We start from the raw sequence: 25,176 nt of genomic DNA on the forward strand, positions 1-25,176 counted from the left end.
TTCCTTCCTGCGTCTAGCAGAAGCTCCCGACCTTCGGTTTTAAAGGCAATCAGCTCTCTCCCTCCCTCCTACCTAGCCATTCTTTTATTCCACTAAACTCCGGCCCATACACTTCATTCCTCTTAAAATAATGTAGCCAGTGGGCCGCCTCCTTGTTTCTCTGGTTGCCAGTCTCTTGTTCACTCCTGCCTGGAAATACCTTCCCCTTTATGCTTGACAGACCACTGCTCTCTTAAAAGTGCTGAGATCACATCTCCTCCAGGAGGCCTTTTCCAATTAATCTCTCATCTCCCAAATGTCATTTGTGTCCTTCGGTGAAAAAGGGCTTAAGTACTCACGACCCCTCACTGCAGCACTCATCTATCAATGGAATTTATCACACAGTACCGTATTAAGCGCTTGGGAGAGAAGTCGCAGACACGGTCACTGCCCACAGGGGGCTGACAGTTTAGCGGGGGAGACAGACATTAACGTAAAATAATTCAAAGACTTGTACCTAGGGGGATCTGTCTCCGCTGCAACAGTGTAAGATCCCTGAGGTCAGGGATCATGTCATCTAACTATACCACTCTCCCAAGCGCTTGCTTGCACAATGCTCAGCCCAGTAAGATGCTCAGTAAATGCTACTGATTACCAGGATTCTGTCAGAAAGGGTCCTTTGGAGCAGAGCCCCGGCCATCCGACCTGCACGGCCGCAGAAGAGTTTGCAAAGAATATCTGGATGTTTTCACACAAGCTTTTCCTAAGTTATCGAGGCTCAATCTTGTTGCAACAGCAAACCGGTATCAACCTCATGTGTGCTGATATTTTTGCCCTACCCATGATATTTTGCCCTACCATGATGTGAGCAGAGATGTGGGGGGTGGAGAAACTAAAGTTTGGAGAAAAATCTTTGAAAAGCCACATGCTCTCCCAATGGGGAGAGAGGGCGGGGAGGGGGAGGGAAATCTAGTAAAGGGAGGTCCTGGGAAAGCCATTCCTCCAATTACCCCCCTCCAGCCACTTCTCACCCCTCAAAAGACTAGAGAATAGATTTATTTTTTTTTACTTTAATAAAAAAACCCCATACATATGGTGAAGTCCTAAAGGAAGCCAACAGCAAAAAGAGAGGAAACAAAAAACAGGACAGAAATGCAATGGAGCTGGAGAACCAGCATTTTGTGAAAAGCTCCAGTTTCACAACTGACACCACTGGGAGTCCTCTTGAAAATAAATTACAAAAAAAGGGCTTTTAAAGAAACAAAACAAAGAGATTAAATGTAGCTTCTCTGTGGTGCCAAGGCAGAGACGCGCAAGCTAAAGATCAGTCCGGGAGGTGGCTGCCTTTGGTGCGTATTTTGGCATCAGTTCATTGATTTTGCGGATGTAGTCAGATTTTTCTGCACACCCTTTGCAGTTTTCACCCCAGTCATCCAGGATCTTCTTCAATTCTTTGACTCTGAGTTTCTTAAGGTCCACTGTGCTCAAGTCAATCTGCTTATCTAGAGAAGTAGTGGGAAACATGAGTAACTAAGAGAAGGAATATCTGGCAGTCTGTCTCTATCGCTCAGGGGATGGGGGAAGAAGGAGGTAAGAGGTTCGCATCTCCTTCATGGACGGCTCACTCTCTAGGGGTCAAAAGTCAGAAACCTCTAAGAATTCTAAGAGCCCAGGGGAAGAATCTATGGACGCTAATGACCCTTTCTAAATCCTGTAGAAAACGGATGACGCTAAAAGGCTTCCACAGCCAGAATACTTTGGGGAGAGCCAGACACCTCAGATGATTAAACCAACACCCCCCCCCCCCCGGGGAATTAAAACTATGCTTCCGCTTTTGTTGTTTAAACTCTGGGTGTGATGAGTTACTAACGTTACTATGAACGATAACAGGGGTACTGATTAAGCGTGTTCTGTGCGCCAAGCGCTGGGGGCAAATACAAGATAGAGTGAGAATTTTGCCCATCTCTCTTTCAAGCCTCCACCACCACTAGGAACGTGCCTAAACAAACGGAAAGAAACCAGAAGCGCTGCTACGGTTCCAACCAGGAGCCTCATGGATGCAGGGCGGAATTTAAAGAATGTGGAAAGCTCAACCTGTTTAGCCCATTAGCATCATCTTTGACCCCCCTCCTTCTAAAGCATTTCTCAGAGTCCATGAAATTCGTCACCGCAACTTACCATATTTTAGCTCACAGATCTGACTGTCTTTCTTTTTCAGTTTCTCACAGATCTTCTCCACAGGGATGTGATGACTCAGAGGCTTGGATACTTCATTGATAATTTTAGTGGCTGCATCACTAGTGGCTCCAATATAATAGCACTAGAGGTTCAGAAAGAAAGAAAGAAGATGGCTAAAATCAAGTGGTCACCTTTCTTTTGGCACCGCGAGTGGCATCTGGAGACCAACAGTGCCAAGAGGATTTTCTCCATCCAAGAGCTAAGGCAATCCAACCAAACTCCTTAAACTGGGGTGATTTGAATCTCTCTCTCAAATAGCATGAATTGCCAAAGAAACTAAAGCCACAAACACTTCCATTCTAGGCCCTTAACAGCTTCATTCGGCCAACTGGGGCACACTGCCTCCTGACTCTTCTCAGCTACTGTAGATTTCAGTCCTGTGCCAGCTAAATGAGAATTTCTTTGTTTCCTTCCGTTCGGGCTCATTTGGTCATCGGAGATTTTCTTTCCAAATAAAAGAGGCCCAACAGCAGACATCCGAGCCCCGGTGGCTGGAGAGACCGGCCTCCCCACCCCCCACTAGAGGCAAAGCCACCTCCCAGATAAAACACCAGCCGGGATTGGCGAAGGCAAACAACTCACCAGGCGGTTTTCTTTCCCTCTCGCATCATTACAGGCCTTTGTAAGCTCTTTCTCAATGCTGGCTGGTGAGAATGTGACATCTCGGTCTTTAAGGTCCTGATAAAATCTTCCAAGGAAAGAAATGCACACTGTTGGAGAAATGGAGAAGGGTTACAACTGCATTAACCTGCCAGATATTTATTACAGTATTTGTGAAGCAACTATTAATGGGTCAAGCACTGTTCTAAACCCTGGGGTAGATACAAGATAATCAGGTCAGACGTAGTCCCTGTCCCACATGGGGCTGTCAGTGTAAGTAGGAGGTAATATACTTGAACGTACTCTAATCCACCAGCTTAGTTCTTCGATCAATCGATGGTATTTATTGAGCGCTTACTGTGTGCAAGGGCACTGTACTAAGCGCTTGGGAGAGGACAATCTAGTCGGTGGGTCCATTCCCCTTCCACAAGGAGTCTAGAGGGGGAGAACAGAGGAATTCGAGTGAACCTTAAATAGACCTAATCCACTCCCTTGACTCATGTTGGCTTTTCCCCACGTAACAAACAGCAGGTGTATAGGCACATTCCAAACGCGTCCTATCCAGGGAGACTTTGCAGGGAGATGGCATCTGTTCTACCCGGGTGAGTGTTTGAGATGACGGTTGAGAAGGGGAGGAATGAAACTCTGCTTCGTGCACATTCCCCTGCCCCAAACGGCCCCTGATTTCTTCACCTGCTCTCCTGAGTCCAATTCCCCCACTCTCTGGCAAGTCTGAGGGGCAGCAGGCTGTACTAGATGATTCCGTACAGGTCAAAGGAGGAATAATGCACCTGGGCTTACCTGCACACTCCTGAGGCTCCCTGGAAATGACTCCACCTGGGCTTTGCATTTGAATGCCACAAAACCAAGAGTGAGCCACCCCAGCACACGGGAGCTAGAGCATGAGCTGCTACACCAGCTTCAGTGCTGCCCTCCCCTCTCCTGTGCCCAGCGTCCGCTGGGGATGGGGCACCAGGAGAATGATGATTTGTCTCTCTCAATTCTCTTCCATTTCAACCCCCACTCCAAATCCTCAGCTGCACAGATCCCTGCAGCATCCACTCAGTTTGCGCTAGAAAAGGAAAGAAAGAAGTAACCCACACCTATTTTTTTTTTTTTTTTGGCCTGGTTATCCGGATGGGCTGTCTATGGTCTCGAATGTACTCTCTGCCTCTGGTTGGGGAGGTCTGGCCTGAGGAGTCTCGAAAGCCCACAGTTCTCACCCGTGATGAAACTGCGGCCTGCTGCTCAAGCCCATCACATTTCAAGGCTACTCAGAGAACGCAGATTGGCCTCTCTCTCCTTCCCCGTATTTAAACCCGACTGGCCTGAGAGACCAAAAATCTGCTTATCGACCAGCACATTTCAACATTAACCATATTAACTAGAGGATTAATGGAAACTAAGTGCGAAGCAAGGAAGGATTCTAACGGCAGCGGTAGCAGCAGGGTGAGCTGTCCGCTGCTCCCCTTACAGCCGACCTCCGGGGCCCAACCGGGAGAGAGACCGCCCTCACCCCCGTGCTACGGGGCTCCCCTCAACCCCTGCTCCTGCCCGGGAAGGACTCGGACGGTGGCAGCAGCATGCCACCTTCTCAGCTTTTACAACTTGACTTTTGGCCCAAGTTGAGTGGAGTCTCAAATCCTGCTGTTCCTTTTGTGTTTCTGGTCCTCCTGGCCCATCTTCCCTTAGGTGCCTTTTTCAGTTTCTCACAGATCTCCACAGGGATGTGATGACTTCAGAGGCTTTGATACTTCATTGATATTTTTAGTGGCTGCATCCCCACCTTATTCTTAGACGGGGAGTCCCTGGGGGGCCGGGGACCATGTCTTTACCTCATCTGTATATTTTTTTTTCCCAGCGTTTTGTACATAGTAGGTGCTTGATAAATACGACTACTTCTTTACGCCAAGTTGCAAAACACCTACTAGGAAAAACTTCATTAAACAAGCCTTGGCTGCTAGGGGCCATTCCTAGTCTTTAACAGGCCCTGCCCCACAGTCATTTACCGGGTGGCACTCGATGCCTGTTACCGCTCAAGATCGACCTGATCAACGTGGAATTTACGGGAAAAGTAGGGGCGGTTTTTAAGTAGCCAATCCCCACAGCGAGAACTTAGAAATTTCTCATTTCGGATACGCGGCGCCGACCACCCACAAGTCTTTACGATACTAAGGCCGGTTCTTCGAGGGGCGCCCGACATCTAGCTGACCAAAAGCCAGTCTGTGACAGCCACTGATCAGTCAATGGTATTCACCGAGTCCTTACGGCGTGCAGAACGCACTGTCCTAAAGACCCTGGGACAGTGGAACACGACAGAGTTAGCAGACCCGATCCCTTCAAAGAGTTACAGTCTAAGTGGGGAGAAGGACATTAAAATAAATTACAGGTAAGGGAAACAACCCCGCCTGCCCTCAAGGCGCTTACAGAGTATCCATATCGGTGGTACCTAGCCAGCACCCGACTAGGTAACAGTTAATTAAATCGATACCACAGCAGGGTCCAAAAGGATGAGAGCTGTCCTCTCGCTCGCGTCCCATACTCCCGCAGACTCTGTCCACCTTTGCCGGCCCTTGGTCGCTCAGACGCCAACGGCGAAGAGGAGAAAGATACGTCCTACAGCTAAGAGGGCAAGCCCTTGGGTCTTTAGTGGTACTGACGGTTTGTGCTCCGCCATCCCGTCCTCTCTGTAATTTATTTTCACGTCCGTCTCCCCCCGTAGCCTGAAATTCCTGGCGGGCGAGGATCACGTCGTCTCCCAACCCTATTCCAAGCGCTCGACGAATACCATTGATGGATCGATCGTGCCAGGCCGGTGGCTAAAACCCTACGACTATGCCTGAAAGGGAGCAGTCCCATCACAGCCCTTGAGATTCCCCATTTCATCGCTAACGCGGACGTGCCTCAATCGTATCTCTCTCTCCTAGGGCCAGGACGCAGGTCGGCCTCTCTTGCCTGTATAGGCTGTTGCTATGGTAAGTGAAGGGAGCGTGGGGCAGCGCAAGAAAGGCAGGGAGTTCGGGGGAGGGACTCGGGCTGGACCACAGCAACGATGATCGCAATGAGTTCTCCACTCGGATGATCGTTGCTCTGTCCCGAGGGGGCAGCTCAGGGGACCTCGAAGAGACTGCGACTCGGGGAAGACGGTCTCGACAGGAGAAAATGGGGTCTCCGACAGGGACGGTCTCAAAAGCTGCGCAGCGAAAGGCCGCCCTCCCGCATTTTCCGCGGGAACGATGTTCCTAATCTTACCTCTCGCCGCCTTATTTCTACCTCCAACCGCCCGCCCCCTTCTCCCCCCCCCCCCCCCACGGCCGCGATCGTCGCCCTCCCGGCAACCGCCCGCCTCCAATTGCCCAGCCGCTCCCTCCTCCCGAGGGATCGTCGTCCTTCTCATCATCTCCCGTTTCTCCCCCCCCGCCCCTCCTCAGTTCCAAAGCAGCTTCCGATCCCACCCCCGGGTAGACGCAGGCCGTTAGGGGCGGGGAGAGAGAGAAAGGAGCCGAGCCCCTCGGCCGCCAGCCCCGCCAGTCCTCGGGCTCCCCACTCTTACCTTCACAGTCGCCCGGCCGCAAAGCCCGCGTACCGCCGGGCAACACGGCCACGGCCAGCGCCACCGCCAGCCCATTAACCACCCACATCGTCCGCCTCGCCTCCGCCGCTCCGACTGAAAGGGGGGCCGGCCGGCGCCGCCCTCGCCTACCGCTCGGGCCGGGGAGCGCTGCGCCACCCCATTGGTGGCCACTCCGAGCCCCGCCCACGCCGCTCCATCTGATTGGTGGCCACCCAGGCCCCGCCCCCGTCGCCCCCTCTCATTGGTCCGCGCCGCCCAAAGCCCAGCCCGGCGGCTCCACGCTGCCCTAGCCCATTGGCGGCCGGCGGCGGCGGCTCTCAGCCCGGGACAGTTGGCGGCCGCTGATTGAAGGAGGGCCGGCCACGGCAGGTGATCGGGCCACCGCCAGGCCGGAAGGGAAACTCGCCGCGTCGCCGCCGCCGCCATATTTGATGCGGGCGGCCTCCCGCTCCCAGCCTGGCAGGGAAAATGCCCGACCTGAGAGGTCGCTGGATAGCCCAGGGTTTTGCACCTCACCGCATGCTATTTCACGTCAAAATGCAACGGGGTCGCTCAGCTTATAATAATAATAATGTTGGTATCTGTTAAGCGCTTACTATGTGCAGAGCACTGTTCTAAGCGCTGGGGGGGATCAGGTCGTCCCTCGTGAGGCTCACAGCCTTCATCCCCATTTTCCAGATGAGGTCACTGAGGCACAGTGAAGTGCCTTGCCCACAGTCACCCAGCTGACAAGCGGCAGAGCCGCGATTCGAACCCATGACCTTTGACTCCCAAGCCCGGGCTCTTGCCACTGAGCCACGCTGCTTCTCTGCTTATGCGTCTCGGCACCTCCCCCCCGGCCCCCGCCCCCATAATAATCATCATCATCGCGGTATTAAGAGTTTACTCTGTGCTAAGCGCTGGGGTGGATACAAGCGAAGTGGGTTGGCGTCGTCCCTGTTCCACGGGGTGGGGGGGGGGTGGGGGGCTCGCGGTCTCGATCCCCATTTTAGACTTCTAGACTGTAAGCTCCGTGTGGGCAGGGATTGTCTCTCTCCATTGCTGAATTGTCTTTTCCCAGCGCTTAGTACAGGGCTCTGCACACCGCAATCGCTCAATAAATATGACTGAACGAACTGAATGAATTTCCCAGATGAGGGAACCGAGGCCCAGAGAAGTGAAGTCGCTTGCCCGAGGTCCCACGGCCGACAAGTGGCGGAGCCGGGATCAGATCCCATGACCTTCCGACTTCCAGGCCCGTGATCTAATAATAATAATAATAATGATGTTGGTATTTGTTAAGCGCTTACTATGTGCCAAGCACTGTCCTAAGTGCTGGGGTAGATACAAGACCAGGTTGTCCCCCGTGTGGCTCACAGTCTTCATCCCCATTTTACAGATGAGGTAACTGAGGCACAGAGAAGTTAAGTGACCTGCCCAAGGTCACACAGCTGCCAAGTAGCAGAGCCGGAATTAGAACCCACGACCTCTGACTTCCAAGCCCGGACTCTTTCCACGCTGCCACTTGTCCCCGTGAACAGATCGGGGCCGAATTGTACATTCCAAGTGCTTAGTACAGTGCTCTGCACATAGTAAGCGCTCAATAAATACGATTGAATGAACGAATCGGGGTCACCCATTCTGGAAAGACCAGCAAGCTGCAGCTAGGCCGAGGGTGGGGGGGAAAAAATCCAGCCTGCATAGTGACTAACTCCAGCCCACGAAGTGACGGCGAAAGTGGCCAAGGTTGCCAGACACCTGCTCTGTTCCCGACTGGGTATCGGATATCTTTATGCCCGATGTTTTATGCCTGTAACCTTGGTGTCATCCTTGACTCCGCTCATTCACTCCACATATCCAATCCGTCACCAATGCCTGCCGGTCTCACCTTCACAACATCGCCAAGATCTGCCCCTTCCTCTCCATCCGAATGGCTACCACGTTAGGACATTCGCTCATCCTATCCCCACTGGATTACTGCATCGGCCTCCTTTCGGACCTCCCAACCTCCTGCTTCTCCCCACTTCAGTCCGTACTTCACTCCCGCTGCCCGGGTTATCTTTCTACAGAAATGCTCAGGGCATGTCACCCCCCTCCTCAAAAATCTCCAGTGGTTGCCTATCAACCTCCGAATCCAACAAAAACTCCTCATTGTTGGCTTTTAAGCTCTCCATCACCTTGCCCCTTCTTACCTCACCTCCATTCTCTCCTTCCACATCCCAGCCCACACACTCCGCTCCTCTGGTGCCGACCTTCTCCGATTAGACCTTGAGCCCGTCACTGGGCAGGGATCGTCTCTATCTGTTGCCGAATTGTACATTCCAAGCGCTTAGTACAGTGCTCTGCGCATAGTAAGCGCTCAATAAACCCGCCTGAATGAATGAATGAACCTTCTCACTGTGACTCCATCTCGCCTGTCTCGCTGCCGACCACTGGCCCACGTCCTACCTCTAAGCGCTGGGGTAGATACGGTGTAATCAAGTTGTCCCACTTGGGGCTCACACTTTTAATTCCCATTTTACAGATGAGGTAACTGAGGCACAGAGAAGTGAAGTGATTTGCCCAAGGTCACACAGCAGACAAGTGGCGGAGGCAGGATTAGAACCCACATCCTCTGACTCCCAAGCCCATGCTCTTTCCACTAAGCCACCCTGCTTCACTAAGCCACGCTGCTGTATATATGTATATATCTATAATTCTATTTATTCATATTGATGCCTGTTTACTTGTTTTGATGTCTGTCTCCCCCCTCTAGACTGTAAACCTGTTGTGGGCGGGGATTCTCTCTCTATATTGCCGTACTGTACTTTCTAAGTGCTTAGTACACTGCTCTGCACACAGTAAGAGCTCAATAGACCTGAGCCACTTCTTCCTCCTTCCAGCTTCCCATTTATTAGCTACACCATGCTTTCTCTCTTGCCCCAGTTCTGGGCTCCTTTCAGTGGAAGGGCAGGGAAGGAGGGAAGGGCAGTGGTGGCTTGGTGGGGAATTTATGTCCCTTACCACAACTGCCCACATATATACATTTCTATAATTTATTTATGTCTATTAATGTCTCTCTCCCCCTTTAGGCTGTAAGCTCCTCGTGGGCAGTGAAAATGTCTACCAAGTCTGCTATATCCTCTTTCCCAAGCACTTAGTACAGAGTTCCTCGTAGAGAAAGCAGCAGCGTGGCTCAGTGGAAAGAGCACGGGCTTTGGAGTCGGGTCATGAGTTCGAATCCTGCTCTGCCACTTGTCGGCTGTGTGACTGTGGGCAAGTCACTTAACTTCTCTGTGCCTCAGTTCCCTCATCTGTAAAATGGGGATTAAGACTGTGAGCCCCACATGGGACAACCTGATTCCCCTTTGTCTACCCCAGCGCTTAGAACGGTGCTCGGCACATAGTAAGCGCTTAACAAATACCAACATTATTATTATTATTATTAAGTCACTTAACTTCTCTGTGCCTCAGTTACCTCATCTGTAAAATGGGGATGAAGACTGTGAGCCCCACGTGGGACAACCTGACTCCCCTGTGTCTACCCCGGCGCTTAGAACAGTGCTCTGCACATAGTAAGCACTTAACAAATACCAACATTATTAGAAAGTGCTCGATAAATATAACCGATCGGTTGATTCTCAGAGCCCTAGGTTGGAATTCTCGCTGATCGCCAGTCAAAGTAACCTGGAATGGTGTCATCTCGTCAAGCCTGCCTTAGCAGAGCCGTTTATGATCGAATTCCCAGAAGTTACATTAGAAGCTCAGGGCTGGAATTCAGCTTTAGAGCGGGAAGTGCTTTAAAGAACTGGGGGTGGGGTGGGATGAAGCAGTAACAGCAGCTATTTACCCTTTGCCAGCCTCGGAGCCCCTTCACTGCAGAGGAACATGTCCTCTTGGTCTCTATTCTAATTGCTGGATCCAAGTCTTACAAATAGAAGCACCTTGGCCTAGTGTCCCTCTGCTCCCTCTACCCGCCCCCCCCGCTTCACCTCTCTGCAGCTAAACCCTCTTCTCCCCCCTTTCCCTCTCCTCCTCCCCCTCTCCCGTCCCACCCCCTCAGCACTGTACTCGCCCGCTCAACTGTATATATCTTCATCACCCTATTTTGTTTAATGAGATATACATCACCCTGATTCATTTGCCATTGTTTTTATGTGATGTTCTTCCCCTTGACTCTATTTATGGCCATTGTTCTTGTCTGCCTGTCTCCCCCGATTCGACTGTGAGCCCGTCAAAGGGCAGGGACTGTCTCTGTTGCCGATTTGCACATTCCAAGCGCTTAGTACAGTGCTCTGCATATAGTAAGTGCTCAATAAATACTATTGAATGAATGAATGAATACCATCTCAAGGTCAAATGCTATCTCGTGACCTCCTGAGCCAGCAGGCAGAACTCGGAAGTGAGGGTGGGACACCGTCCCCACAACCCAAACTGCCAGATTGACAGCCCAAGCTGGGAATACAGAAGGTGCCCCTCGCCCCCGTGCCAATCAAATTAGGAATGGAGGAGGGGGGAGGGCAGAGACTGGATAAACTGAGGCCGGAAGCTGGAATGGCCTAAGGGCACAGGTGATAAATACCTGCCGCCTCTTACCTTCTGTGCAGAGGACTGGGACTTGCAGCAGCCGGCTGCGGGTCGCCTCTGTCCAGAGCGTGAGAAGGCCGCTCTGCCTGCACCGAGTGAGGAGCCGTGGGATGGGTGAGTGTCCGGTCCTGCTGAGAGCTCGCGGGGTTGGAAGCCAGATGCTTCACCGTGGGTATGTAACGTTTAAAATGGATTTGATGTGTAAGTGGGTGCCTCCCCAGTGGGACGTGAACAGGGTGGGAGCTAGCCGCCTCACCGAGTGCCAGTAACCATAAGTGGGTAATGCATAACTGGGTTTAACGCGTAAGTGTATGTAACTCCTATGTGTATGTAACTCATTAGTGTTTAACGCATAAGTGTATTTAACACAAGGGTGGATTCCTCCTGGGTGGGGTGAGCACATGGTGGGAGCCAGCCGACTCACCACGTTGTGAGCAAATCATAAGTGGGCTCGGGTTTCCGCCCACACGCGAGTAACAAGTCATTTAACTTCTCTGTGCCTCAGTTACCTCATCTGTAAAATGGGATTAAGACTGTGAGCCCCACGTGGGACAACCTGATTCCCCTGTGTCTACCCCGGCGCTTAGAACAGTGCTCTGCACATAGTAAGCACTTAACAAATACCAACATTATTATATCAGTGTATTCCTCCCGTTAGGAAAGCTCTAACCCCATATTCCTCCCAAAGGGGAAGCTTTAACACCATGTTTGCCCCAAAAGGGAAGGCCGATTGTCGCGTCTAAATCATTAATTCAATTCACCCCGCGGAATAAATTCTATACAAAACTTAGGTTTTCCATCCCCGGCCTCTCTCTCGCCGATTCCGAAAGAACCTGGTCCCGGCGACGGGTGACACCTAGGGATAAAGCATGGACCTGGGAGTCAAAAGGACCTGGGTTCTAATCCCGGGCTCTGCCGCTTGTGTGCTGTGTGACCTTGGGGGAGTCACTTCTGGGTGCTTCAGTTCCTTCATCTGCAAAATGGGAGATTCAATACCTGTTCTCTCTCCTACATAGAGCCCCATGTGGCATCTGATAGTCTACTATCTACCCCAGTGCTCAGTACAGTGCTTGGCATATAGAAAGTGTTTAACAAATTATTCTTCTTCAGTGTTAAATAAGTACTAAGAATTTTCCAGCCTACATCATTCTTTCGGCCAGCTTCCGTAGGAGGTACAGAAGCATCCAACTAAGAGAGAAAAGCAATTTGCCTATTACAAACTGCTATTCATCCAAGGTGAATGGGTTAGGGCTTGATGCAGATAGGCTTAAATAACTGTTCTTTGGGTAGGTCTGTCTCCCCGATTAGACTGTAAGCTCCCCGTGGGCAGGGATCGTGTTTACCAACTCTATTTTACTCTCCCAAGCACCTAGTACAGTGTTCTGTGCACAGTAAGGGCTCAATAAATACAACCTGATTAGCTTGTATCTACCCCAGCGCTTGGTACAGTGCTCTGCACATAGTAAGTGACACACAAATTCGTGAAGCGCTCCATATTTTTCTATTTAGTTGCCATTGTTTTTACGAGATGTTCTTCCTCTTGACTCTATTGCCATTGTTCTTGTCTGTCCGTCTCCCCCGATTAGACCGTAAGCCCGTCAAACGGCAGGGACCGTCTCTATCTGTTGCCGACTTGTTCATTCCAAGCGCTTAGTACAGTGCTCTGCACATAGTAAGCGCTCAATAAATACTATTGAATGAATGAATGAATGAATAGCATGCATTAATGAATACCATTTAAAAAATACCATTGATATGCGTTTCCCATATTTAACATTCCACTTAAAAATCAACGTCTCCGCTCCATCCGGTTCTCCTAGAGACACTCACAATACAGTACCTGCACCTTGACCGATGCCCCGCATCTGGGCATGACTGTTTTTTTTCCACATTACATCACATTCTAGCCTGATACCACAACAGCATTTTGTCCAAAATGCACAGTGAACACAAACGTTCTGGGAAAACTGGGCGTACGTCAGTTCCACAGAACTAGGCCTTTCCCATTTAGATTCCGCCTCTGGAATGCAATCCAAAATGCTGTATCTAGCTCCCTTTGGTGGCCCAGACTGCCCCCGTTGAGTGAGACTGACCCCTTTCCTCTGATTTCCTAGGGGCCAATTTCCAACGGCAGCCCTACATCATTGCCAGAGCATCCTGGGATCGCCTTCAAAGGGACAAGGTTATTATTAATCATTTGCCCAGATTCATTTTGGCTAATATCGATTGACAGCTCACATCTTTCTGCTTTACTGCATTTCATTTCTCTGTAGAGAACGTGTGCATTGGTAGTGTGGTACTTGATTGCCATCTTGTGGAATTTTTAAGGAACATTTCAGTTGCATTTTGCAGTTATAAGGGAGTGGTGTGCACGCTGCACTTAGATATATACCCTTTTTTTTAAAAAAAAATTGTATTTTTAAGTGCTTACTATGTGCCAGGCATTGTACTAAGCACGAGGATCGATACAAGCTAATCAGGTTGGACGCAGTCCATGTCCCACATGGGGCTCACGGTTAATCCCCATTTCAACAGTTAAAAATTGTTAACCCCTCCCACCCCCCTTCTAAGGCCTATCAGGAAATCCGAAACAGAGGAGGGATAAACCAAATTCTGTTTCCCCAACTTTTCCCTCCCAACTCTGGCTTCTTGCGTCTCCCCGGGGCCTACGCGGGCACTCTGTTTCTGGGATGGCAGAGAGTTTAGGTAAGATGAGGAAATCTAAGAGAAGAACCAGAAGTCCCTTCCCCATTTGACAGGGTTCAGATCAGGTCGCGGGGAAGAGAAGCTGGGGAAAGAGGAAGAAGGGGAAAGGAAAAGAGGTAGAAAAGGGAAAGAGGGGACAATGGGAAGCAGGGAGCAGGGAAGGCGGAGGGGAAAGGGGCAGGTAATGAAAAGTCCATTAGAATGTAAGATCTTTGAAGGAAGGGGGTGTGTACTTGGCACAGTGCTTTTACTCAGTAGGTACTCAATAAATACCATCGATTGATTTAAAAAAGAGAATAACAATAATAATTACAGTATTGGCTAAGCTCTTACTATGTGCCAAGCACTATATTAAGCACTGGGGTAGAAACAAGATAAATCAGGTCAGACACAGCCCCTGTCCCTCACAGAGCTCACGGTAAGTAGGAGGGAGAACAGGTATTAAAGAAGGGACCCAGAGGGAGAGACAAAAGATCACAGGGATGGGGAAAGAGAAGGAACCATCGAATAGAGAAAGGATGAGTAGGGGAAACGAAGTGAGGCACCAGAAGTGTTCCAAAGGGCCAAAGAAAGAGACCGAAGAGGTAATGAATAAAGGCACAAGTAAATGGACTGAGGAAGTGACATACGGAAGAAAAGACAGGTGTCCCACCAGCAGCAACTTAGATACCAGACATCTGTTTGCTACCTGTTCTTTGTTTCATCCTCTGGCCTTGCTCCTTCCAGCCTGGAGGCTGAGAGAGATGGCAGTGCTTTCCCCAAAAGCAACACCTCAGGAGGACAGACACTCCCCCTCCCCAACTCACCACCTTCACAGCTTTTACAACTTTGGGAAGCTGCAGTCCCTGGGGGCCTGGGGCTTCACCATGCGTCCTCCCCTCCCTCACCGGGCTTCCACTCACCACATCCCCATCTCTCCTGCTGCTGCCCCAAACTACCTACTTCCAGGAACGTGTCCCAAAGGCAGACTCCTAACCGACCCGTGCCCACTCCCCTCATCCCCATCTAGAAATATGACATATAATAGAAATATGCAATATGATGGATGCCAGACCTAACTTTGAAAACCAAATCAGGGAACCACCACCAGTCTGACCAAGATGAAAGGTTATTTTCTGGGAGGTTTTTTTGGGTATTTGTCAAATGCTTTCTATGTGCCTAGCACTGTACTTGTTTTAGCTCTTGCTGTCGAGTTGTCTCTGATCCAAAGCGATTCCATGGACACAAAGCAGCATGGCTTAGTGGATAGAGCATGGGCCTGGGAATCAGAAAGTCATGGGTTCTAATCCTGGCTCCGCCACGTCTGCTGTGTGACCTTGGACAAGTCACTGAGCCTCAGATCTCATCTGTAAAATGGAGATTAAGAGTGTGAGCCTTATGTGGGACAGGGACTGTGTTCAATCTGACTGCCTTGTATCTACTCCAGTGCTTGGAACAGTGTTCGGCTCATAGTAAGCGCTTAACAAGTACCATAATTATTATTATCTCTCCCAGAATGCCCCACCTCCATCTGCAATCATTCTGGTAGTGCATCCATAGAGTTTTCCGGGTAAAAATAGGGAAGTGGTTTATCATTGCCTCCTTCCACGCAGTAAGCTTGAATCTCCGCCCTCGACTCTCTCCCATGCCGCCGCTGCCCAGCAGAGGTGAGTTTTGACTTGTAGCAGATTGCCTTCCACTTGCTAGCCACTGGACAAGCTAGGAATGAAATGGGTAGGCCTCTGCTCAACTCTCCCTCTCTTGGCCAAGACTTGTAGAGTACTGGAAACTCTCCAGGTGTGATCCTGAGAGGAGAGGGGAGTACTGGGCTAGATATAAGCTAATCAGGTTGGGCAAAGATCATGTTCCACATGGGCCTCACAATCTTAATCCCCTGCAGAAACGCTCTGGGCAAGTCACTCACCTTCTTAAAAACCTCCAGTGGTTGCCTATCAACCTCCACACGAAACAAAAACTTCTCACTCTAGGCTTCAAGGCTCTCCATCGCCCTGTCCCCTCCTATCTCTCCTCCCTTCTCTCTTTCTACTGCCTACCCCGTAGGCTCCATTCCTCTGCCACCCACCTCCTCACTGTCCCCCGTTCTCGCCTATCCCGCCGTCGACCCCTGGCCCACGTCCGCTCGCTGTCCTGGAATGCCCTCCCTCCTCACCTCCGCCAAACTAACTCTCTTCCCCTCTTCAAAGCCCTACTGAGAGCTCACCTCCTCCAAGAGGCCTTCCCAGACTGAGCTTCCCCTTTTCCCTCTTCTGTCTCTCTGCCCCCCCTTCACCTCCCCTCAGCTAAGCCCCCTTTCCCCCCCTTCTCCTCTGCTCCTCCGCCCCTCCCTTCCCCTCCCCTCAGCACTGTTTGTCTGCTCATTTGCATATATTTTTATTACCCTATTTTGTTAATGAGAAGTACATCCCCTTGATTCTATTTATTGCTATTGTTTTTGTCTGTCTCCTCTGATTAGACTGTAAGCCTGTCAATGGGCAGGGATTGTCTCTGTTGCCAAATTTTCATTCCAAGCGCTCAGTACAGTGCTCTGCACATAGTAAGCACTCAATAAATACTACTGAATTAATTTTACAGATGAGGTAACTGAGGCACAGATAATTTAAGTGACTTGCCCAATGTCACGAAGCAGGCAAGTGGAAGGGTCAGGAGTAGAACCCAGGTCCTTCTGACCCCTTGGCCCAGGCTCTATCCACTAAGCCACACTGCTTCTAGTAGTCAGGCCTGTAGCCCTTCTCATAGCTAGGCAGATGCTGGTTTGTCTTCGGAGTGCTTTATGAGCAGGTTTACCTTTACCTTCACACCCAATCAAATGGAGCCCGAGATTTTGTGACGAGAAGCTAAAAAACTTTCAAGATCTACACAGCAGGACCTCAATGAATATTTCTTCACTCAATAGGTCAATAACAGGTTTTAATCTTTAATTTCACAACACAACAGTTGACTGAATGGGGAGGAGAAAGGAAAAAAAACCGAAACCTACAGCAGATATTTACATTTAAACTTCACATCACTTATTTTTTAACCAGAACATGCTATCACAATATATATATATATGTATATATACACACATATATATATACATACATATATATATATAAAAAAAAATACCTTGTAAGACATTGGTACAAATTCTTTTTTTTTTCTTTTAATTTTGCTTTCCAGAGAGTTCAGATAACTTCTTTTCTTTAAACATGAATACACAAAAGATGTTCTCATTTTCAATAAGCACAGAATGCGAGAGATTAAAAACACATTTACAGGGCAGATTACCAGTCAGACGCCACAATCTATACATTTTTTGCTCAAATTCCTGTACAAATACACAGCAGTCAAATGAGATATTTACAAAGAAGCCTGTTAGAAGGAAACCAAAAGATCACACATGCTTTCCAAAGGATTCTCATATCTGCTGCCTTCTGAGTTTGGTTACTTTTCTGATAGGAAGAATTTATGGGATGTGCCCTTTCCATCCAGTTGGGGAAATAAAGGGAAAATGAAAATAGCCACCAACTTCCCTTTGCACAGGGTGTGACCAAAGCAATGCATCTTTTCCCAACAAATGAATGGAAAAGATAGAGGAATCGGTGGAATTCTTAATGACTCCCTCCCTTTGCTGTCTGCCCTAATTCCTTTCCTTCCCATCCCTTCTATAGGGTGATCGGGAGTAATTGCCCTGGGCTCTGTAATTTGGGGGAGGGGTCGGGGAGGGGGGGTGTTGTACCTCCTCACTTGATGACAAAACTGCTAAGTCCTGGAGAAATCAGCTGGCATGGGACCAAACAAATTCCCAGAATCGGTGGCTTGGAGGACGGAGGTGGAGAAGCGTAGTTTAAGGAATAGACTGGTAAACAATTCCATTCCTAGTCTCCACTCTCCCCACGACCCCAGAAGCAACAGCTCCCCACCAGCTGACATGTCCAGGCCCTGGGCCTCGTTACGTCTTCCTAGAGATGTCCTCATTTCCATCAGACAGGGATGTGAAGTACCAACATTAACAGATATCATATCTCCTTCAACTCCCAATGATTTCCTCACGCTCAGGGATCAAAACCGAAAAGAGCAATTCTAAATTCTATCCAAGCTCTCAGAATCACCAAGACTCTTGCGATCACCACCTGCTCAATGGATCCCAACCCCATAGTGAAACCAAAGCTTCAGAGAATTACGGTACAGGATTTACATGCTTTTTGGGAAGTAAGACTGACTTCTCCACTACCAGGTTTTAAACTCTCTCATCTCCACCCCATTCTGTGTTCTTAAGCATTCTGTCAAGCTAATTGGTCCAAAACCTGAAAAGGTTATTTAGAAATTTTCAAAAAGTCCAAATTAAACTAGATTTCTCCCCCAGCTCATCTCTTTTTTTCAGAGACACTGACTTCTCCACTATAAGTTTCTAACTTCTCTCCTGTCTCCACCCAATTCAGTGTTCTTAAGCATTCTGTCAAGCTAATTGGTCCAAAACCTGAAAAAGTTATTTAGAAACTTTCAAAAAGTCCAACTTAAACTAGATTTCTCCCCTAGCTCATCTCTTTTTTTCAGAGACACTGACTTCTCCACTATAAGTTTCTAACTTCTCTCCTGTCTCCACCCCATTCAGTGTTCTTAAGCATTCTGTCAAGCTAATTGGTCCAAAACCTGAAAAAGTTATTTAGAAACTTTCAAAAAGTCCAAATTAAACTAGATTTCTCCCCCAGCTCATCTCTTTTTTTCAGAGAGACTGACTTCTCCACTATAAGTTTCTAACTTCTCTCCTATCTCCACCCCATTCAGTGTTCTTAAGCATTCTGTCAAGCTAATTGGTCCAAAACCTGAAAAAGTTATTTAGAAACTTTCAAAAAGTCCAAATTAAACTAGATTTCTCCCCCAGCTCATCTCTTTTTTTCAGAGAGACTGACTTCTCTACTATAAGTTTCTAACTTCTCTCCTGTCTCCACCCCATTCAGTGTTCTTACGCATTCTGTCAAGCTAATTTTTCAAAACTTGAAAAAGTTATTTAAAAACCTTCAAAAATCCCAACAAACTATATTTCTCCCTATCTTATCTTTTTTGTTTAGTGAAACTCTCTTCTCCACTATAAATTTCTAGCTTCTCTCCTGTCTCCAACCCCACTCAGTGGTCTTAAGCATTCTGTCAAGCTAATTTTTCCAAAACTTGAAATATTACTTAGAAACCTTCAAAAAGGTCCACAAACTAGATTTTTCCCCTAGTTCATCTCTCCTTTTTAGAAAGACTGACTTCTCCACTGTAAGTTTCTAACTTCTCTCTTGCCTCCATTCCCTCAGTGCTCTAAGTATTCTGTCAAGCTAATTTTTCAAAACTTGAATTTAGAAACCTTCAAAAAATTCAAGTTAAATTAGATTTCTCAAGCTCACCACCAGTTTCTAACTTCTCTCTTGATTGCACCTCACCCAGTGTTCTTAGGATTCTGCCAAGCTAATTTTTCTAAACCTTGAAAAGTTTAGAAACATTCAAAGAGCCCAAATTAAACAAAGTTTTAACCCAAAGTCTTTTTTTTTTCCCAAGACAGACTTCACCATCACCGGTTTCTAACTTCTCCCTCATTTCCACCCCATCCAGTGTTCTTAAGGATTGTCAAGCTAATTTTTCCAAAACTTGAAAAGCTATTTAGAAACCTTCAAAGAGCTCAAATTAAATAAGATTTCTCATGAAGATAATTTTTTTCTGCAAGACAGATTTCACTACCAGCTCCTACCTCTCTTATTTCCACTCCTTCCAGTGCTCTTAGAATTCTGTCAAGCTAATTTTTCTAAACCTTGAAAGGTTTTAAAACCTTCAAAAATCCCAAATTAAACTAGATCTCATCTCAAGGTCATTTTTTTTTTTTTTTGGCAAGACAGGTTTCATCACCACCGATTTCTAACTTTTCTCCCATCTCCACCCTATTCAGTGTTCCTAAGGATTGTCAAGCTAAATTTTTCCCAAACTTGAAAAGCTATTTAGAAACCTTCAAAGAGCCCAAATTAAACATGATTTCTCCCTAAACTCATCTTTTCTGTTCTGCAAGACTGACTTCTCCACTACCAGTTCCTACCTTGCACTCCTTCCAGTGTTTAGGAGTCTATCAAGCTAATTTTTCCAGAACTTGAAAAGTGATTTAGAAACTTCACAAAACCCAAATCAAACTAGATTTCTCCTTTTTTTTCTTTTTTCTTTCTTTTTTTTTTTTTCAAATCAAGGCTAGCATTGTGCTGAAATGGCTGGCACTGGTTTACAAAAGAAAACCATCTACCACCGAGGATTCTCTCGTTGCTTCACTGAGACAGCTGGCTTTGCATCGACCAAACACGGATTCACCTCAGTGCTTAATCCAACTGCTCAGACACATGATAAACAAAAGCACTGTCTGGAGACTTACATTTGCTCCTCAAAAGTACCTTAAAAGCGACCTGATAAAATACTATGGTAACACCCCACCACCTAGCCCCCCGCAAACACCCCCAAATATCAACAAGCCAAGAGAAAGGACAGAGTCCTGACTGGCTAAAAGTGTCATATAAAGATAACGCTGTATGTATATAAAGAAATCCTGCATCCTTGAACGAGGCTGGTCAGCTCCCCTGGGTACTTGCTACACTGCATTTAAATACTACACACGGATCAGTGGCAGAAGGCAGTGGCCACTGTATGACTTCGGCTCTGATGAAATTGATTCCTTAGGGAAGGCCTTTCCCTGCCCAGGGGGAGTCAAAGACGGGCACTATTTTTTTTTCCTGGGAATGATCTTCTAAAGAAGGAAATATCAACTCCACTCCAGCTTATTAACTAAGTCTAAGTGTCATCAAGACTGCTCTTCCTCAGCGACAGCCGTCTCCAGAAGCACTGTTCTACCACCAGTCCTTTCACTCAGAGGTAGTGTTAAAATTCCTGACTCAGGAGAACAGGCCAAAGGATAAAGGATTTCCTAGCGGCTGAGAGATACTGACTCTCTCCTACCCTGGCAGCCCCAAAGTGCCAGGTGTTGTGTGGAGATCTTTCGGTAGGAATGAATGGCTCTCAGCTCCCAGAAAGTCACCTGCTAAATTAGGAAGGTGACACTGCAAACCTTCAGTTTTCTTTTTCTTTAGCTCAACATGTGGTTCTAGCTTTAAGCTGGCCCTCACTACCCCTCCTCACTTTGCCTCCAGCCGGACTGCTGTTTGTCTTTTTTTTTGGGGGGGTGGAGGGGAGGGGGGCATTGCCGGAGATGTCAAACACCTGGAGGCAGCTGAGTCTGGGGAAAGCCCAACAGGACTGGGTTGCACTCCTAGAGTTTACGCAGTCCTAGCTGATATCTGTAGCCAAAATGGTGAGAGGCTCTGACTTCTATGGGGGAAGTGTATAGCTTAGAGGGTTAAAAGCGGGGGAATGTCTCTCAAAGGGGAGAACATCAAAGGAAGCAGCAGGGGGACTGGTTTTACATCAGTGTTCTTTCAGAAGTCCCCATGGACTCTTGGAACCATTACCAACTCAATCAAGTCAGCACACCTGAGCAGTGGGGGTGGGAGGGGGGTGGGGGAGAGAGAGTCAAGAAAGTCATGTGCGTTCAGACATCCAGAAGAGCCGGTTGCTCCTAAGAATAGTTTAGTCTCTCCTCCGCCCGCCAACCACCACTCAGCCCGGCGTGGGTAACGGAATCCCTGAATGCAACTATGAGCTTCGGTGTCTATACAGCAAAGAAAAAAGCCCCCGTGGCAACTTCACCTATACTCATGTGTGTTTCAAAACCGAGGAGGCCTAGATTCCCGGAAGAACCTGTTTCTCGCCCCCTTCTTCTGGGGTTCCGATACTCTTATTTCGGCAAGGGTCTACGGCTAAAGGTTACATACACACGGCTTCGTGTGTGGTCTGGTAACTGCAGAATGAAGAAAGCATCCACTGTGCCAAGAAACAAAAAGAAAGGTACAACCCATAGCAAAAACAGAAGAGTAGAATATGAAATAAAGAGGAAAGCAGCAACATCGCATGCTGGAACAACCTCTGTACATACACTCGAAACATTAGTTAACGGCAGTAGAACGTAAAGAATCGGTTTGTTGTTCTCTCCTCCGAGCCCCGAGCCTTTACTGTTCTTTTCCGGGTGACCCGCCTGTCGGACCTGGAGCCAGTAATTCTGCTCACTGCTCGCTGACGCCATGCTCCCAGCTCACTCTCGCCTGCTCCTCTTTGATGCTGCTTGGAGGCAGAGAGACCTTGCGATGCAGAGGCCGATGCTGCTTGTCATCTTCTTCCATCATCATCCCCTCCTCGATCTCTAGCATCGGGAGCCGGGAGTGGTACGGTTTTGGGGGTAAAGCCGGAGGGTCCATAGGGTCCTGAGGGATAACACCGCTCGGGGCAGAGTGGCTTCGGCATGGCTGGGATTTGACAGATTCCAGGACATCGGGCTCTGAAAGGCTATAACGGACGGGGAGGTAGGGCACTTCTAAATCTTCGTCGGTGTTCCAGGCCTGGCTAGGGACAGAGTCCATCGTGTCTGTGCGAGGAGGAACCTCGGAAGAGTGCCCAAAGTTACTCTCACTTAAAGAAGACACCCCGCTGCTGGCACTACCGGATAAGGTGGAATTACTACCATCCAAACCAGACTGGGGACTGGTGGGGGAAGCAGGAATAGGATGGAGGGGGGACTGGAGAAGAGAAAAAGAGAAGCAAGTTAAAATCTCTTCTGAATCAGATGGGACAGCTGTCAGTCCTCTCTATTTTCAATTAGAGTGTGAGAAGCCTGAGGCTCTATGGGAAATTCCATAGTTTCATTCATTCTGGGCCAACTTGCAGGTAAGAACCAGAATTTACCAGTCTTCTAAAAAAAACACACCCAGCTCTCTCTCCCTCCAAGCAGGACTACCCCTAGAAGGGAATGGGGTCCTTATTGGAAGGGTCTTAAAGAACTGTTGTTCGTTCTCCCCTTTGGCCACCAATCAATTGCCGGTGGGGGCTTCTGCTGCCTCCCCTGCGACAGGACTCTGGAGAACTCTGGGCTCTGCACCCTAGGGGCGAGTGAAGCTCCAGAGAGCTATTGGCATCCAGGTAACAATGGAGGGCAGCAGCGGTCTGGGCTAGAGTCTCTGCTGCTTCCTTGCTTCCCATCATGTGGGTACTCCCGAGCTCCGCTTGCTGGGAGGAACGGTTGTTTGATTATCTCTCGTCTAAATTTCACCTTCAGCCTTATCAGGGAACCAATGCCATACTCTGTTTGAGCATCCTTCAAATAGGTTGTCTGAGCAATCCTCAAAAGTAAATGATCGATTTACTTTCTAGTCTACGGCTGCCTCCTTGGTCCATGTGTTGCCTCTGTAACAGAATTCTAGAGCTCCTTTTATCCCTGTGTTGCCAATATAGATTTTTGGTGCTGTGTATGACTACTCTGTTACAGGCTGATACATCCCCTCAGTGTTAATAATAGTGGTATTTGCTAAATGCTTACTCTGTGCCAGGCACTGTACTAAGCTCTTGGGTAGATACAAGCAAACCGGGTTGGACAGAGGCCATGTCCCAGGTGGGGCTCACGGTCTCGGTCCCCATTTTACAGATGAGGGAACCGAGGCACAGAGAAGTGAAGTGGCCACACAGCAGACAAGTAGCGGAGCTGGCATTCTTGAGACGTCAGCTCCTAGAGCCTGGCAGATCCAGTAAGGCAGTTTACAATCATCCTCTAGACTGTCCACTCTTTGTGGGGAGGGAATGTGCCTCCCAACTCTCCCAAGTGCTTAGTACAGTGCTCTGCACACGGTAAGCGCTCAATAAATACCACTGATTGACTGATTTGTATGACTTCTTGGGCCTCCAAGGTACAGTCATCTGCATACAGCAATTCTTCAATGGCCATTTCTAAGACCTTGGATGATGCTTGAAGTCTTTGGGGCTGGGAGAACTTTCACATCTCTGGGAACCATATTTCAATACTTGCACCCAGGCTTCTTGTTGCATCGTAGAATAAACTGAACAGGACTGGGCCAACTATCCATTCTTGCTTTACTCGCCTGGTGATGGGGAAATCGATTGTAGAGGGCTGCCTTTCTCTGATAGAAATGATACCGTATTTTTGGCTAAGCTCGGACAATACTGACACGAGAGGAGGAGAGCATCCCTTTTCCGATCAGTTGGCTTTCTTGCAAATGCAGGAGACATTTCGAGAAGACGCTGAGGTCCAGACCCCATACGAATAAACACGTTCGAGACAGAACACCAACATAACTTCCGGCCTCTGGCTAAATCCCGACTCTGTTAATGAGGTGCTCTTTTTACCAGTGCTAAATAAAAATTCCCCATTCAGGCCCAGTCATCTCTGATAACCTCCCCTGTTTCCTATCCTAAACCTAGATGTGCTACTGCCGTGAAGTTGTTTAACAGTTACATTTCCAAACTCAACTATCACAAGCGGTGCACTGCTGGAGGAGGTGAAGTGATTCCAGGGCAGAAGAATTCCATCGGTTTGTTAAGCACGTGGAACTCTCCTGGGATACAGACTGACATGGATGAAAAATTCCATACCTTACGAAGAGTTCGGGCGGGAAGGGCGGGAGGGGCATCCCCCAGGGGATGGTGGAAGGCATCAAAGTGAAGGGAATAGGGTCCTGAAATGAAACAGAAAATCAAATATCAGCAAAGCACACAACCTTTTAAGGTGCAAGGGGGCTGGATGCCAAAGAACACTCCAGTTTAACCTATGCCAGCAAGATGGGCTTGGCTGGATTAAGAGCACTTTGTAGCTTTACTTTCTAGGATCCTACAGAATGAGCCGTCCCTCTTCGTCTCTCCCCGAGACAGCAGCAAGCCTGGCTCAAACTGGAGTGTTCTGGAGGACAAGTCTGGAGAGTCTCTCGTTGTTCCAAGCAAAAACGAAGACTTGGGCAGAATTGGTGGGCATTCCGTCCACCTAAGTCACCGGTACTCCTGGCATGGTTTGGCAGGCTGCTAAACCCATTTGGAAACGCAGAAGAATATTTCTCTCGGCTTAAACTTCTGCTGAGGTCAATTACTGGGGGAGGCGCCAGGCTAGCTTGCTGCACTTGCACACCTACTTCTGATTCCACCTCACATGGCAGTCCTCACAAGCACTGTCGAAGCTGGCTTTCCTAAAGTTGAGTGGATCATCTTTGCTCCCTTGCTTCTTTTTCCCGGGAGGAAGGTGCTTGCCAGGATTAGCTTGCTTCCTGGTGATTTAAGCAGGGCATGAGGGCACAGACTATCTAGGGGACCTGGTTGGCTGTTTCCTTACCATAGGGCAGACTTCTTGGTGGTACTGGTGGGGCCAAGCTACTCCCCGCCTGGGAGGACCGGGTAAGCAACGTATCTCTCGTCCCGCTGTCAAGGCTCCAGCTGCTTGGGGCTGTGGGCACAGCTGAAGGATGGAAACAGATTGCATTGGGGTGAGGTTACATTACTGGTTGCACCTGGGGGGGCGGAGGATTTATCCTAAAGGCTGACTCTTCTGAAGGAATGAACTGGTCTCACGTGGCACCAGGCTGAACGGTAGGCCTGCAGGCAAGTAGCATGAGAGAAGCGCTTTGGCCGAAAGGATGGGATGGTTTCCAGGGGCA

The 25,176-nt window shown here is 48.6% G+C and overlaps 2 protein-coding genes and 1 non-coding gene across 9 annotated transcripts in view; all 3 read right to left on the reverse strand.

Moving 5' to 3' along the window:
- Positions 1–1,029: 1,029 nt before the first annotated feature.
- On the reverse strand, positions 1,030–6,522 carry MANF (mesencephalic astrocyte derived neurotrophic factor). 2 transcript variants are annotated; one of them, XM_029053423.2, is made up of 5 exons: positions 6,371–6,460; positions 3,619–3,889; positions 2,800–2,927; positions 2,158–2,299; positions 1,030–1,481 (listed from the first exon to the last, which is right to left on the reverse strand). In XM_029053423.2, the coding sequence occupies exons 2-5, from the start codon at positions 3,665–3,667 to the stop codon at positions 1,297–1,299; spliced, it is 504 nt and encodes a 167-aa protein (XP_028909256.1). In that variant the 5' UTR covers positions 3,668–3,889; positions 6,371–6,460; the 3' UTR covers positions 1,030–1,296. The 2 variants fall into 2 exon arrangements, with proteins under 2 accessions (XP_028909256.1, XP_028909255.1); XM_029053422.2 differs by lacking the exon at positions 3,619–3,889 and having other exon boundaries at positions 6,371–6,522.
- Positions 6,523–15,298: 8,776 nt separating this feature from the next.
- LOC114807520 lies at positions 15,299–15,436 on the reverse strand. Its single transcript, XR_003755580.1, has one exon. It is a non-coding gene; the product is annotated as a small nucleolar RNA SNORA7 (small nucleolar RNA).
- A 1,099-nt stretch (positions 15,437–16,535) lies between these two features.
- The window catches only part of DOCK3 (dedicator of cytokinesis 3), a 474,713-nt gene continuing 466,072 nt past the window's right edge, over positions 16,536–25,176 (reverse strand). For 5 of the 6 annotated variants that reach the window (XM_029052765.2, XM_029052763.2, XM_029052762.2 and 2 more), the window contains 3 exons: positions 24,855–24,977; positions 24,128–24,210; positions 16,536–22,263 (listed from right to left, as the gene is read on the reverse strand). In XM_029052765.2, coding sequence (XP_028908598.1) covers positions 21,754–22,263; positions 24,128–24,210; positions 24,855–24,977 — 716 coding nt within the window. In that variant the 3' untranslated portion in view covers positions 16,536–21,753. The remainder of the gene's footprint in view (positions 22,264–24,127; positions 24,211–24,854; positions 24,978–25,176) is intronic. The other variant, XM_029052764.2, reaches the window with a different exon arrangement.

Source organism: Ornithorhynchus anatinus, chromosome X2 (genome assembly GCF_004115215.2).
Source record: "Ornithorhynchus anatinus isolate Pmale09 chromosome X2, mOrnAna1.pri.v4, whole genome shotgun sequence".
Classification (NCBI taxonomy): Eukaryota; Metazoa; Chordata; class Mammalia; order Monotremata; family Ornithorhynchidae; genus Ornithorhynchus; species Ornithorhynchus anatinus.

Bases quoted from the DNA above. Each gene is read 5' to 3' on its own strand.
- MANF (XM_029053422.2), bottom strand. From the start codon at position 6,458: ATGTGGGTGGTTAATGGGCTGGCGGTGGCGCTGGCCGTGGCCGTGTTG. The intron at 2,928-6,370 runs GTAAGAGTGGGG...TTTCTCCAACAG, and splicing joins GCGGCCGGGCGACTGTGAAG to TGTGCATTTCTTTCCTTGGA. The intron at 2,300-2,799 runs GTGAGTTGTTTG...CTGAACCTCTAG, and splicing joins GAGGGAAAGAAAACCGCCTG to TGCTATTATATTGGAGCCAC.